General features: G+C 39.6%; 1 protein-coding gene across 3 annotated transcripts in view; it reads left to right on the top strand.

Annotated features, from left to right (window-relative positions):
• znf469 (zinc finger protein 469) overlaps positions 1-13,548 on the top strand; it is a 345,099-nt gene extending 331,551 nt beyond the window's left edge. For all 3 annotated transcript variants that reach the window (XM_055193247.2, XM_055193246.2, XM_055193249.2), the window contains one exon: positions 867-13,548. In XM_055193247.2, coding sequence (XP_055049222.2) covers positions 1,034-12,388 — 11,355 coding nt within the window. In that variant the 5' untranslated portion in view covers positions 867-1,033 and the 3' untranslated portion in view covers positions 12,389-13,548. The remainder of the gene's footprint in view (positions 1-866) is intronic.
• Positions 13,549-15,436: the final 1,888 nt, after the last annotated feature.

Raw genomic sequence — 15,436 nt, forward strand, 5'->3', positions numbered from 1 at the left:
AGTTGACTCTTTTGACTAAACCTGTATTCAATTTGACAAGAAGAAATCTGTGCAAGAAGCTGGGAAGTATTTGCATCTAGTATAGTTGAATAAATATATTACACTTATCCTTAAAGCACTTTTGAATTACAAACCTTGTTTGAATTGTAAGTAGCAGTGCATAAAATGCGGGCGTAAATATAAAGATTAGCGTGAGAATAAATGAAGGGGAGAAAGTGACAGCAAGCTGCCATTTCCCACAGGGTTTCTTTTCATTTGACAGAGTTATGGTTGGTACTCTTTAATTTTTGGGCTTTACCATTCTATAATGTATGCCAGGTCATATGTGCCACAGAGGAGAGCATCACATTCTGGCCAAGAATTGCCTTCATCTAGAAATTAACAACAAAATGACAAAATGTGGAAAGAGTAAACGGCTAAAATACTGTATGTTATGCACACATATTAAACATGCATACCCCCCTCCCCATATTAAGGCATAAGATCTTTTTCATGATCAGAGGGATTTTGAGAGACAGCAAAGCAAGTACTGACCTGTGATTATCTATCATTTAATTTCCAAAATTTGGTTAAATACCCACTATATGTGGCTGGTGTAAAAAGCAATGCAATTCTGCCCTCTTAAGGTGACAAACTGAATTGCTCCTAAAGACATTACCAAAAACCATTGTGCAAATACTGTACTCTTATGTTTACATTTTTTTGCTTTAATATGTTAAGTTTTTTTAAATTATTTTTCATGCGTGTAGTTTTTTATTAATGCAACGTTTCCAGATCTTGCACAATCCTCTGCTATTGCTTTAAAACATGTTATGCACAAAATCTAATTGACATTTATTTTCTTATCCTCTCTCTTCTATTTCCAGAAGTTCAAGATGATGGATGATCATTCAATCATCAGGCAATGAAGAGATAAGAGAGAGGGAAATAATCCTGTTTCCAGAGGCCTATTGATTCTGACTGGAACATGATGTGTAGATGTCACAGCTTGTGCAGATAAGGACCAATATGCTGAACTAGCCACATCGGCATCATGACTGAAGAGACTAAACAGTCCTTGGCTGCCAAAGAGCTGGATAATGAGTCCAAACAGCAAGCTAAGACTGCTGTTGAGCACAAAAGCTTAAAAGAGTCCCCCGAGCACTTTCAAAATGTGAGTCTGGAGCCACAGGCAGTGAACAGTCTTGCTAAGTTTGCAGAAAAAGAGAGGGACAACACGCAACAACGCGAGGCTGTTATTCGGCCACAGCAGGCTGGGAAGATTGATTTTAAGTCACTGCAGAATCATTCGTTCAATAGCAACAGGACGTGGCCTAGCGGCAAGGACAGCCCTCAGTCTCCAAGTGGCAAAAGTCGAAATAGAGATAAGAGTAGAAAGTCGGGAAAAGGAGAGCGTAGCAACCCACAGCAGCTTTACAGACTGAGTATTACTAATGCACGCCCAAATCCCACAATCGGGATAGCCTATCCCCAACAGAAAGTCTCACCTCCGAAAAAGATCGAGTCCAGCAGGGGCCCTGTCTCAGGCAGCTACAGGTTTCATGTGCCAAGTATTCCCGAGCGAGAGGCAGAGCTGCAGCAGGAGGACCTTCAGTTCAGATGTTTCCAGGAGGGGTCCCCCAACCTTCCTTCTCAAAGCTATACCTCACAGGCAGTTGGCTCCACCACTGGGGGACCTACTCACCAGAATCCATCATCCACCCCACAGCAACACCAACAGAAACCCAGCCCAATCGAGAACAGCACACAACCTGGGAATGAAAGTTTATTCCCTGACTTTCTAAGTGAAACAGACACATGGCAATCTCCAGATAGGACTTTTAGAAACACTAATTTTGGAGCAACTTTACAAAAGCCAAACAATCTTATGGACTTAAACAAGGCCAATGGTGGTTTTATGCCTTTGCCATTTCATTATGGATACCCATTGTTAGAAGAGTCAGCCTCAGACTCTTTTTCCTGTGATCAAAATACCCAGCCTCAGGACTACACTGATGTTTCTCTAACCCCTAACCAGGTTTCCCATTCTTTTTCCTTCAAGTCCTCTGCAGAGGGTCTGGAGGTCATGCAAGCTAGCACACAGTTTGGTAATGACCCAGTAGAGGACAGACAATTATACACATCACATACTAAACCACCCCAGTACATGCAGAGCACACATGGTGTGTCACCTTCTCTCCCCACCAATGACGAGAGCTCAGTTTCATGTAATCGTCAATCAGATCAGACCAAGAGTGTTCCAGATAAATTAGATTCTTTTAATATGTCAGACAGTCGAGACACAGACCTTGCAGTAAGTGGTAAAATAGGCTGCCATCATAAAAATGGCACCACCAACCAAAGAGTTCTTATACAAGGTAGTGTTCATCACATTAGAAATATTGCACAAGGGTCTAGTTCCCAGTTACATGTCATCAGTCCTCCACATAATGGTGTTCAAATTGGTTCAGTGCCTCTTGACAAAAGTGTCAGTAAACCCCACAGCAAGGTTTCACACCCATGGGAGGGACAAAACAAATCCTTTCCACCACCACTCATAGACCCCAACTCTATACCGTACCCTTATCATTACCAACCTTCACCAGAACAAAGACAAAGCACTGGCATTAATGGCCGTATGCCATGGCAGCAAATACACTTTACAACTGCCTTGCCTAACCAAAACAGGATCGATCTTTCCAGGCAAATGAGCAATCAGCAGCTCACATTTTTGATAGGCTCATCAGACTGGCAAGATGACAGTAAGCCACACAAAAGCAGCAACCAAAAAGGTTCTAACAACATTATTAACAAAAAGACAAATGAGGGCTTCTCAAACCAAAGGCAAGACAGTGTCAAGCAAAGTTGCAACACAATTCCACCCAGTCATTTTACAAATAAGGTCGAAACAAATCAAGGTCAGGTGGGTGATGCCAAGAATAAGTCATTATATTTTGGTAGTAATCACTCAATACCTGTGACATCAAGAATCTGTAGCTACCCTCCATTACACGTAGCACCAGTAGGGCTGAGGATGGTATCCCCATATGACTCCCCTTCACATTCTCCTACTCAAAATCCAACCTCTAGCAGTACATGTTCTTCACTCTCCCCAACTTCCACAAACTCTGTCAGCAGTAATCCTGAAGACAACCAAAAGGTTTTATCACCTCAGTTTTATCACCAGCAACACGATAAAGCACTGATTTCATCCAGTAACCTGAACACCAGTCAGCATCATTACCATTCAGAAGCTTCCACAGGCCTGCACTACAAACAAGAAAGAACCAAAGAGAACATCTTCATACCAAATAGCCGACACTCAAAGGTCAGCATGGATAATGGAAAGGGCTGTTTAGACACCTACAGAACAGACCATTATCCCCCACCTCCATACTCTGCTCACCAACTACTCAACACGTCATTAGCAAACCTTGACCAACTGGATGTGCTTTTGACATGTAAGCAATGTGATCAGAATTTCAACAACCTTGCATCTTTTCTTGACCATAAGCAATACTGTGGACAGCATACGTTTGCACAAAATGACCTAAAAGATGTGCAAAAAGTGGAGGACACAAAGAAATTTCAGACAGACCACACAAAAGCTATATCATCTGGATCTAGTTATGCAATTTTACGGAGTTCTTCAGATTTGCATCTGTCTCTGCTTGGACTGAACAAGAATGGGGAAATAGTGCCAGATCATGAAACAAAAGGAGATATAAAAGATGATCCAATGAAACTGATGCTACCATCTGCACCTCTGCCTGATTTAGAGATGGAAGATCCTAAACTGGATAGCCTTATAACAGAGGCTTTAAATGGGCTAGCTTATCAGTCAGACAATGCAGAGATTGATAGCAGCTTTATTGATGCATTTGTTGATGATGACCTCACCACTACCAAATGCACATCAACAAGACAGACTCTGACATCCAAAGACTCCACAGTGTTTGATGGGAGAACAAACAATGAATTAACATCCAAAGGTCATGACAAGTATCCATTTGATTCAGACTTAAACAGCTTTGCTACTGACAGCAAACAAACAAATAGTTTCAAAGAACACCAGCAAGAGTCAATGCAAAATAAGGACTGCCTTAAAATGGAAACCTCTCCATCCCAGTCACAAGAGTCCAGCAGACAAATTGAGTGGGAAACAAAAAAGGCAGAACAAAATGAACAGGGGAATGACTATGGATCTAATTACCTTTTATCAAGCAAGTTCTCTGCAAGATGTGGGCTTAAAAGCTTGCAAAGCAGCACAGCATTGGTTAAAACAGCATGTCCCAGATCCACCTCTGCCACCAAAAGCCCGACCGCTCTCAAACCAACAGCAACTGATGGAAAACGGAAAAGAAGTAGTGGTGGAAGCTGGAGCAAAGAACTTATTCACAAAATTGTTCAACAAAAGAACAAGTTGCACAAGCTACATGTGAAGGGCACTAAAAACATGCAATTTTCACTTGTGATGGAAAGAGTGACTCCTGCAGTTCAAACCCCCACTTTCCGGGAGTATGACTATGTTTCAGACTCCGATGAGGAGTGTGAGCCTGTGAAAATTGCCAGTCAGGGGCGCCTTAGTCAAAGCATTCGCTGCAAGTACACCTACACTAAAGAGTGCAAGGGAAGGATTCGTGCTGACAGGAGCCGTGAAAATCCATGGAAACAAAACAAAAATGAGTGCTTTGAAGCTAAGAAAGCTCTGGAAACCTCTCCACTGATGCAAGAAACTCCTGGTCACCAGAGGCTTCGAAGACGGAGCAGTAGGTCTTCTACAAGCAGTGAACTGAGCACATCTATAAGTATCTGCAGTGATAGCATGAGCAGCCCTAAAAGTACTGATCATACAGATTCAGACTCTGAGAAAAGAATGGAAGTACAGAGGAAAGATCAAAACTGTCTTCAGCACAATGGGTTTGAGGAATCTCCACCAAGAATACGGAAAGAGTCTAGCACATCACTGGCTTTGACCTTCACCAAAAATACCAAGAGGTACAGCACTGATAAAATATTACTCACTGAACACAAGGACAGTTTCACTACTTCAAAATGTTCAAGCATTATCTGTAAAACTGAAGAGACTGCATCTGAACGTACATTGACCAAAAGCACTGTCAGCCTTGCAAGATTCAAAACGACCACAGTGGAAATAGAGGAAAAAGGGGACCACTATGGATTTGAAACAGGAATTCTTTCCACCACAGAAGAGCCTTTTCAAAAAGATTATCCAAAAAATATCACATCACCCAGAGGATCTGGTGTAACGCTGAATCCAATAGAAACCACCAACAACACAGAATCTAGCCATGTTTTTAAACTCAAAAAAGATGTTGCTACATCAAAGGATAAATCCCACAAAAAGAAAACAAACTGTTCTGAATCCTCAGGAGCTATTTTTGACAAAAGTAGCAATGACAATTCATCTAGTGAAGAAGCCAAGAGAATCTCAGATGATCCATTCTCTGAACCCCCAACTCTTTGCAGTTCACTCGTTGACAACATCTGTTTATCACCTTCTAAAATCCATGATGATTCAACACAGAAGGATGTGCATTATCTAATGCCTTTAGATCATGAACAAAGTCTTATGAAGTCACCACTTTCTTTTGACACAACATCCATGTTCGGTGACCTTTCAGTTGGAGGTTTTGAGAACAATCTTTATCCAGATATTCAGCTTGCCAAAGAGAGCTATAGTCCTTCGGAAACCACAGCAGATAAGAAGGAACTGTTTGAATCATCATTCTCACCATTCTTGGAGCGAAGAGACTGCTATCTGATGGTTGATGTTACTCCTGTGCTACCAGAGGAGATTTCTGAGTACAAAGATGACTCAGACTCAAATGAGAATAAGACCAATTTTAACCACATGCAATTTTCTTTGCCAGAGAAATTAATGGACTACAATCAAACTCTCAACAGCAGTGTGTCGGTTGATGATCTGGAAATAAAAAGGATTGTTACAGAGCTTGAGAGTCAGCTCCAAACAGCCAAGCTGAGCAGCCCTCCACCATTGGACAGTGAGCTACCTAAACAGTTGACCATGAGCAAATTCTCTCCACTGAGACTCGATCTTGAAAGTGAAGATGAAAACAGCAGCTTGGAGATGAATGGTTCTTCAGAGAATTTACCAACTGCTGCAACTGTAGATTCTCATTCAGCACTGTTCCCAGATCCAGATTTGCCGTGGACCAGCCCTATCCAGTTTGGATTAATGTGTGGACAGCAAGGCCTTCATACTCCAACTCATTCATCTGCTATCAACACACCAATTGATTCAGGACACAGTGATTTGGATTTAAAAGACAGCACGGATCTCACAGATTCAAACTTAGAAAATTGTACAGCTCCTCATACAGTAGAGGACAAAACTGAGAACAAGTTCTTGGACCTTTCTACAAGCAAGTCAGAAGAGATGCTAGAAGATGAAATGTACACAGAAAATCTGATGAAAAGCCTGGAAGTGATCTCAGATTCTTTATCCTCAGGATTTACATCACCTCATTTATCTCCAAATCAAGAGTCTGGGGTTCTAATGGAAAATGAAAAACAAGACAGTGAACCTTCAGAATGCACTGATGAATCTGAAAAAGTGGAAACAAGGAACTCAGAAGCAAAGCTGACAACTTTCTCAACATTTTCAGGCAAACCAGAAGAGTCACCAACCAGTGATGCTGCTGGATCAAAATCAGACAATGAAACAAAAGCCAGACTTGATGAGAGTAGTGCTGTCACTCTTCATAATGAAGAATTAGTAGTTAATGAACAACAGCTTGCTAAGAGCTCCTTCGAGAGTCTTCAAACTAAATGCTTTGTGGGCTCATCAAACGAAATTGACACTGAGAAGTCTGTAGCCTTCATTTATAAACACAACGATTGTGAGTCTTCTATCAGTCAAACTGAGAAAGCAGAGAGTGAAACACAGTTTGATGTAGAAGAGCCCATTGATTTTACACAAAGACTCCTCCCAACATCCAAACTTTCAACATCCCAAGCCATACCAGAAGATGAAAACATCATGTGTTTTGAAGGAGGACAAAAACATGATGCTGAAAAGTCAGATCTAGTACAAAAACCTGTCTCTGGAGGGAATGAACATACATCTGACATAATAGGGGAAACAACAGACAATCCCATTGATTTAAACATCCAGTTATCTCCTTGCAGTGAAGGCCATTTGTCAACACATTCACAAAACAGTGGATTTTGTGAAATAAATACAAAACAGGTGGCTTCTCCTAAACATCTTTCTGTGGTCCAAGATAATCATGACTGTACAAGCAGTGTGCAAAGCGCCACGTCTGATATCACATTGTTTCCAGTGCAATCATGTGAAGAGATTAAACAAAAGAATGAAGAACAGAGTCCTGTAACCATGAATCAGCTCCCGGAGTTTTCTTGCGATTCTGTCCAAAACTCTTCTGAGACAAGAGGTAAAACTTCACTTCCAGGTGGTTTGAATGATTTTAGCACAATTGGCCCTGAACTAAGTGAAAACAGACCAACAGTAGAAAACAAAATCTCAGAAAACATGAATATTGACAGGTCAGTATCAGTAGATACTTTGGATTCCCCAGAAACAGGGTTTATGCCCCATTTAGTAGAAATCACTGAAAGTAAAATGTCTAGCCCTGGAACACTGTTGGCTGTGGACAGCATCTCAAAACACTCTTTAAGTGATAATTCTGTGCATTCTGAGGTATTGGATGTATCTCAAGATAAATGTGCATTGTATAGTTTGAAACTAAGTCCTCTGAATTACAGCGAAACATGTTTCAACAACTACAACTTCACCCCTGAATGTCTAAACAAAGGAGATGACCAGTCAGATATAAAACCAAGCTCCACAGAAAATTTCATTCTCAATGCCTGTGCTCTCTCTCTTGAAAAACCATTGCCATCTAGCCCACCTTACAATCCAAATGAACACGAGCCAAATATTCAAGGCCACCTGATTGGACTTGACATACCTGATATCTCTATTAATGACAATATCAATCACAATGACAGTAAATATTCAGGTATTCCAGCTTCCTGCAGTAGCTTTGTTGATGAAGTCAATCCAGTTGACCATGCACAGCACACAAATCTTCATCAAAATGACCTAATTGGTAGCCATGTTTCACTTGAAACAGTTGATTTTTTAGATATGCACCTAAGCCTTTTGAAGAAAGCAGAATATGAAAAGCTGGACAATCAGATGATCCCCAATGATCATGATGCATTATTGAGATCTACTATGCTGGATAAGGAGACAAAACCAACATCCACTGATCTTTCATGCCCACCTGTTCAAGATAAAGGACAATGTTTAAAGCAAACCGAGACACAAACCTCACCTAAAAAGGGCAGTACACAGAATGCAGTTCAAGGAAAATTTCAATGTGAAATATGTGCAATGTTCTTTCGTACTCTACCTGGACTTAAAAGACACAAAGCCATGAAGCATGTAGTGAAGACAGAAGGGGCTTCACCCACTGAAAATATAAATATGAGCAATGATGTATTCATGCCTATATACACACACCCAATGGATAAGGTGCAAACAGAGAGCATAGATGTTATGGGTCCAGCAGCTCTCCAGAATCCAAATATAAGTGAAATCTCAGTTGGACAAGGACAGCATGTAGATCCACCTTTGTTGTTTGAAGGAATTACAAGTGATGTTGGTATGTCAAACATCCCAGGAAATCATGATCTAAATCAGGCAACCACTGTAAATGAAAAAGCAACTAATAGTAACACAGCTAAGAATAACAATATGGACATCAGCAGTGAAATGTTTGCTTCAAAAATGGTAAAGCAAGACACATTTTCAGATGAAATGCTTAATATACTTAAAACAGATATATTGCAGGCTATCACTCCAAATTTCCCCTCAATGGTGCAACAAAACTGTCCAACGCTACTTGAAAAGCAGAGCCTAAACAGCAGTCACAGGTATCAGGAAGTCAAAGTGAACGAAGAAAAGACAGGCATGAAACCTGTCAGCACCAAAGAGCAAAAGGATGAATCTACAAATTTGATTAAGAAAGGAGCTGTATATGATGATGAAGATGATGATGTTGTGACAACATATTGTGATATTAATCCTAAAAATGTTCACTCAGAATCTATCCATTATCCATCTGAGGATTCAGTCAATATTAAGTGTGAGAACACCTGTTCTAGAGAGGACAACGACACACTTATTGGTACTTCAGGACTTGAACCTGATCTAAAGACTTTCTTTGATGATGAGAGCACATTTTCTCAATTATTCCCTAGAAATGATGACAGGAAAAGGAAGAAATGTGCAAGAGTCTATGGCAAAAGTAACAAAAAGCAAAAACAACTATCCTGTCTAGCTTTAGACTATCATCCCACTAATGTCTTTACTGATAAATGTGAGGAGTCTAAAGAGAACAAGATGGGCCAAATTTTTTCCAACAATACAAATGATCACTGTGAATATGAAACCATATCAATTGATGATGCCAACATGCTCGAGATGTGTCACAAAAGCTCATCGCAAAGTTTAACAGAGAGCCCTAGTCACTCAAAAGATGACCTAATGGATCATCAGGCTAGCTATGAGGAAAATCCAGAAATTAGAGATTTCCTATGTGAGACTGATGACATAATTAAACCCATACTGCCTGAGGATGAATCAGAAGGTAAAGTCATTGAGAACACACTGTCATCTGTTCCTCAACAAGACTGTAAACCAGAAGTTTCTTCTACGGCTTGCCCTCTCCAACTTGTCTGTGCCCAAGAAAATGCCTCTCACTCCCCGAACATCGAGATCCCGAACATCAATGATGCTACAGCTGTAATTCAGCTTCCTGTACCATTTCTTGACCCTGGGAGAGAAATGCCATTAGTTGAGACTATTCCAAGTGCTGAGTTGATAGACCCTGCACAACCCGAGCAAAAGCCTATTGAGCGAAAGTGCAGGAAACGCAGTGAACCTGGACTGAAACCGAAGGATAAGCAGTATAAATGCAAAGTCTGTTTCACATGGTTTCTCACCTTAGGTGAGCTGGATTTTCACAAGCTTTCTCACAATCCATCGCCTCCCCCAACGTGCTATATGTGCGTCCAGCGGAAATTTAGCTCCCGTGAACAACTTCGGGACCATCTCAGGGAGAAACATGCCAAGAACAAAGCAGGTGTTTGGACTTGTGGAATGTGCTTGAAAGAAATCTCTGATGTCTGGATGTACAATGAACATCTGCGTGAGCATGCCACACAATTTGCACGAAGAGGGCAGTCACAGAGTTCCCTCCTAGACATGCCAGGGTGTTTTATGCAGGAAAATGCAGTGAAGAATTTTATATCTTCAATAATGCAACATCGATCCAGCAGACTTGCAAAAGCAGACAACTGTAAACAACCATCTAAAGAGGAGAAAAGACATTTCTTGGATGTTAATAACCAAGAGCCAAAGAATACAGAGGAGCTTGACACCACAGCTCTAAAGAATAAATTAACTATCGGGGTTGGAGGTAAACACTGCGCACTGACAACACTCGAGGTTTTACCAAAGACAGAGACCTCTTCAAAAAATGTTGACATGCATCCTAATTGCAAAGACCCTTCAAGGGATTGTCACCACTGTGGCAAGCAGTTTCCAAAGCCTTTTAAGCTTCAGCGTCACTTGGTTGTTCACAGCTTGCAAAAGATTTTCCTATGTCACAAATGTCCAGTGTCTTACCAGGAGGCCAAGGAGCTTAAAGATCACCTGAAAAATGATCATGAGGACACAGATGAGCTAGACTCAAAGCACACTACACTGTATACTTGTGAGCTTTGTGCTGATGTCATGCATGTTATCAAGAAGTCCTTTATATGCAGTACCTGCAACTACACCTTTTCCAAAAAGGAACAGTTCGATCGCCACATGGAGAAACACCTTGCTGGAGGGAACAAGATATTTAAATTCAAGGGAGTTGTAAGACCAAGCAAGCCTTTTAGTTCAAGAGATGATAAACTGGACATGCCACCAAGCAAGAAAAGAAAAACAACGGAAAGCAACTCAGACAATGTTGTTGTTGGCACAATGGCACTCAATTTAAACAAGAGTACTGATGTGCAAGGTACAAAATCAGTTTTACCCATCATAGATGACCCTCCACAGCATAGTTTTGATGAGCTTTCTACCGAGACAAATACCAGTGTGAAAATCGAAGATGTTGCTGATGACTTCCTTGAGGTTGCCAGGAATATTACACAGTGTCTTGTGCAGAAAGATTCTACTGAACAGACGCTTTCCACAACCGAGCTAAAGGAAGAGGACAGTAACGACTCCGTTCAAGTATGTGAGACAAGCAAGGTTGATACAATTGATAAAGGAGCTCTGACAGAGATTTGTGATGTTAAAATAGAAGATGACTGTTGTGCAATTCCAACAACATTGTTGGTTTCAGAGAATCACATAATTGAGAAAAATATCAAACACAACAAAGAGACAGTGGAGAAAAACTCAACGGTAAGCCTTGAAAAGACAACTGAAAAGATGGAAATACATGATCCAATCTCCAGGCAAGCGAACATAATCCTGCCAAATCAAGGCATACAAGGACTCTCATCTTGCAATGACTTTGACCTCTCATCTGTGAAGCAGTCTTCAAGTGAGACAAAGCAATTAAAGCAAGATGAAACAATCAAAGAGTCATCCTATAAGAGAAATGAGAACAAACAAGATGTTCCCAATGAACAGCAAACTATCGGTCTGGTTAAGCACATAACTGTAGTCAGGTTTGAGGACAATCCGAAACAAAGTCTTGAAAATAATCCAAAGTGCCTTAGTACCACTGACGGTGCACTCAATCATTTTCGTCACACCAACATCGCTCAAAGCTCAACTACGAGTGAAGACAAGGACTCGACCAAACAACAGAAGAGGAGAAAAGAATTAAAGCCATCACCAACTGCAAGGGAAAATCTTGGCATTGACCCAAGGTTCAAAAAGAAGTTCAGACCCAACAGGTGTGAAAATATCGATGGACAAAGAAAAACAGATCATCCCAATGACTACCCAGTGCTTACATCTGTAAAGGACGACACGGTCAGCAACAAAATAATCTCCAAGAACAAAACGCCGTCTTCTAATCTTCAATTAAAGAAAAGTTCTGTAGATAGTTTTTCACCTAAAAAGGTGGAGATTGTACGTCACTTCAATGGGGATTACAAAAGCAAAAAGAACATTTCTGGGAGACCCATTCATAGCACTTCTTCCAGAATGTCCACCATAAACAATTCCGCAAATAAATCACGGCCCAAACCAGGGGTCAGATCCATCGAGACTCAGTCGTATCGTACTGCAGAGTCCCAAAACAACCTCCTCAGTCAGCTGTTCGGCCAAAGACTGACTAGCTTTAAAATTCCTTTAAGGAAGGACACTTCTGAATCTATTAATTAAGGATTTAATGGATGCTATTAATGAGGAGATCATATTAAGTTATCCACTAGGCATGCGATTGGGGCAGTTCATTCATGAGACTAGGATTGTATGGCCCTCCTCTGTGAAATAATTTAACTCCTTGTTTTGTCACTTTATTGCATTCCTCTTGTAAATGTGTATTTACATATATGTGAAGACCAACAACAAAATTTATGAACATAATTTGTTGGTTACAAATAAGTTTATTTTCTCTATTTTATAGCTGAACATTATCTCTAAGAGACTTTATTTCATAACAGCAAAGAAAAGGATGTTTGGAAAAAGTTTACTTGAAAATGAACTGAGAATATTTGTTTTCCAAATAATGCATGACACTTTTACATTACACGATGTTTTCCTAGCAACAGGACCAAAGGACATCCTAAGTCTGGCTCATGACAGTGTGCCTTTTTTATACGCTTCAGAGAAATACTCATACTTTCATAATACTCTTTTACTTTACTGTATTGCGGAGACACTCATTAGTATTAGCTTTTGTATCAACACTAATTGGTGCTATATAATTTTATTTTATTATTATTTGTGTAATGTGAACACAATGTCTTATAACTGAAGGGAACATGTAGCAATTAATAATCAAATCATTGCTGGTACTCAGCAGTTTTGGAGCAAATGACAAAAAAACATTACTGTGTACAGGTCAATTACAAGAAAGGGCTCATTTGTGTCCTAATTTGAGCTTTTCGGAGGAGGGCAGAGAAATAGCCTTTTGTTTTACAAACTGCATTTTGTTCGATTTCATCTAAATATGAACTCAGGTGCTAAGACAATTATTGCGCATGAAACCCTTAGGAATTTTTCCCATGCACTGATGTTTTCATATACAAACCCCACACATGGTCATCTATGTCCCACAGCTTTTTTTTATAATTCCTATTTACAAGAACAAAAGGTGCTTTGTATGTTTATATGTATCGTATATTGTATAATATTGTAGGTAGATTATTTTCCAGTGCAATGACTCAAAGATCTATTTTAATAATGTGCAAAAGATGAAGAGTAAAGATAGGAAAATTTTGAGTCTATACTGAAGGCTCCTGAGTGGATTACAAGTGCATCATATAAATTTGGTTATTAAATTTTTTTGCATTGACCCTTCTGTTTCTTTGTCTTTAATTATGGTCCACATTATAAATAAAGCTAAATAAAATGTAAAATGATCTGTGTGCAGCATGTATGATAAACAGAGACATTGAGAACATAGCTTTGATGTTTTAATCAGTCAACATCTACACTGTAGTGTTTGAATTCACATTTAATGATCACTAAGATGACATCACAGTAAAAAGGTGAAAGTGAAGATCACAGCGGCATCAAAGGGTGATACCCTTGATGTTATTAGACAGCAGAAATTGACAGCTTTGATCAAGAAATAGACAACAAATATGAAGGTATTTGCAGTGGGGACCAAAGTGTAAAGTGGAAATACATTTTTCATTACAGATTTAATATAACCAGAATTTACATGTTAAGTTGAATTGGGAAAAACTCATGGTATAAAGATAACCAGCCTGATCTCATGAGAATTTGTACCCATTTTATGAGTTGGCTAATTCGTATGAAGTGAATCATACAAAAACAAACGATTATCATAAAAAACAATAATGAAACAATAATAACCTCAATGTCATAGGGGCAAAAGTAAATCGTACAAAAATTGACGAATGTGGTCGTACAAATTAATACGGATTAGCAACCTCATAAAATATGCAAGAATTCCCTTGAGATAGCACTAAGATAAAATGGTTAAAATAAGAAATGTGCCTGTATGATCAGTAGCATACAGTACAGTGTCGGCCCGTGACTTTTTTTTTTCGAGGGCGCACGATGCAAAGTTCGTCACAACTTGTATGTAGCCCGTCATGTGTGTGGTTCGTAATCTCAAAACATGTGTTTGGCGCGTCGAGCGAACCTGTGTGCATCATGCGTCTTGTCAAAATAGGTGCCTGCTGCAGATGCGTCTAAAGGGTTTATGATAAAAGAGACGCTCGCATTTCCCAGATACTCGCATAATCTCATGCGTAATGAGAGTTTACTTTTAAGGAAGTCTCTGCGTATATTTTGCGTATAAACGGTTTTGACGCGTGTGCACCAGGCACTTATCCTGACCAAACACGTGATGCACATGGCTCACACGACGCAACAAACACACACCTCGAAAACACGAGCAACACACGAGACTCTGAAAACATATTTTGTATTTGCGCCCCTCGGAAGAGCAGTCACGAGCCGCCACTGATAACCAGTATATACACTATCAGAAAAAAACCGCCAAAATATGTACCCTAGCTGTCACTGGGGCAGTACCCTTTAAAAAGGTCCTAATATGTTCCATTAGGTACAGATATGAATACATTTGGTACCAATATGTAACTTTGAGGTACTAATATGAACTCTTTACTGTTCTTTAAGTCCTAAGCTGTACTTTTTGAAAAGGTTCCGCCCCAGTGGCTGCTGGGGTAAAGATTTTTGACCATTTTTTTCAGACAGTGTACTTACAACTGAACTCAAATATTAATTAATTTCAGGTTTAAACTATACTACATGTTAAATCCCAGATGTTCATCTCACTTTTGGAACCCAGTGCATTTACAGTATACATTGAGAAACATGGAGATAAGTGGTGTTTTAATTCTCATTTGTCTTTACTCCAGTAACTTCACTCTCGGAAATAAACATCACAGGGGGAGACACATTTTAATGACCTATTTTTTCACATGCTTGCAGAGAATGGATTACCAAAACTAAGTTACGACGCACTGCAAAAAAAAATTCAAGAAAAAATCCTTAGTATTTTTGTCCTATTTTCAGTAAAAATATCCAAACATTCCCAAATTACGATGCTTTTTCTTGATGAGCAAAGCGACCCAAGAAAATAAGTAGTTTTTAGCCCAAAAATATTAAATGTAAGTGATTTTGTGCATAAAACAAGCAAAACAATCTGCCAATAGGGTAAGCAAATTTTTCTTGAATTTAGTGTTTAAGAAAAATTTTCAAGATTTTTTT

Source organism: Misgurnus anguillicaudatus, chromosome 6, assembly GCF_027580225.2.
Source record: "Misgurnus anguillicaudatus chromosome 6, ASM2758022v2, whole genome shotgun sequence".
In the NCBI taxonomy this organism is placed as follows: domain Eukaryota; kingdom Metazoa; phylum Chordata; class Actinopteri; order Cypriniformes; family Cobitidae; genus Misgurnus; species Misgurnus anguillicaudatus.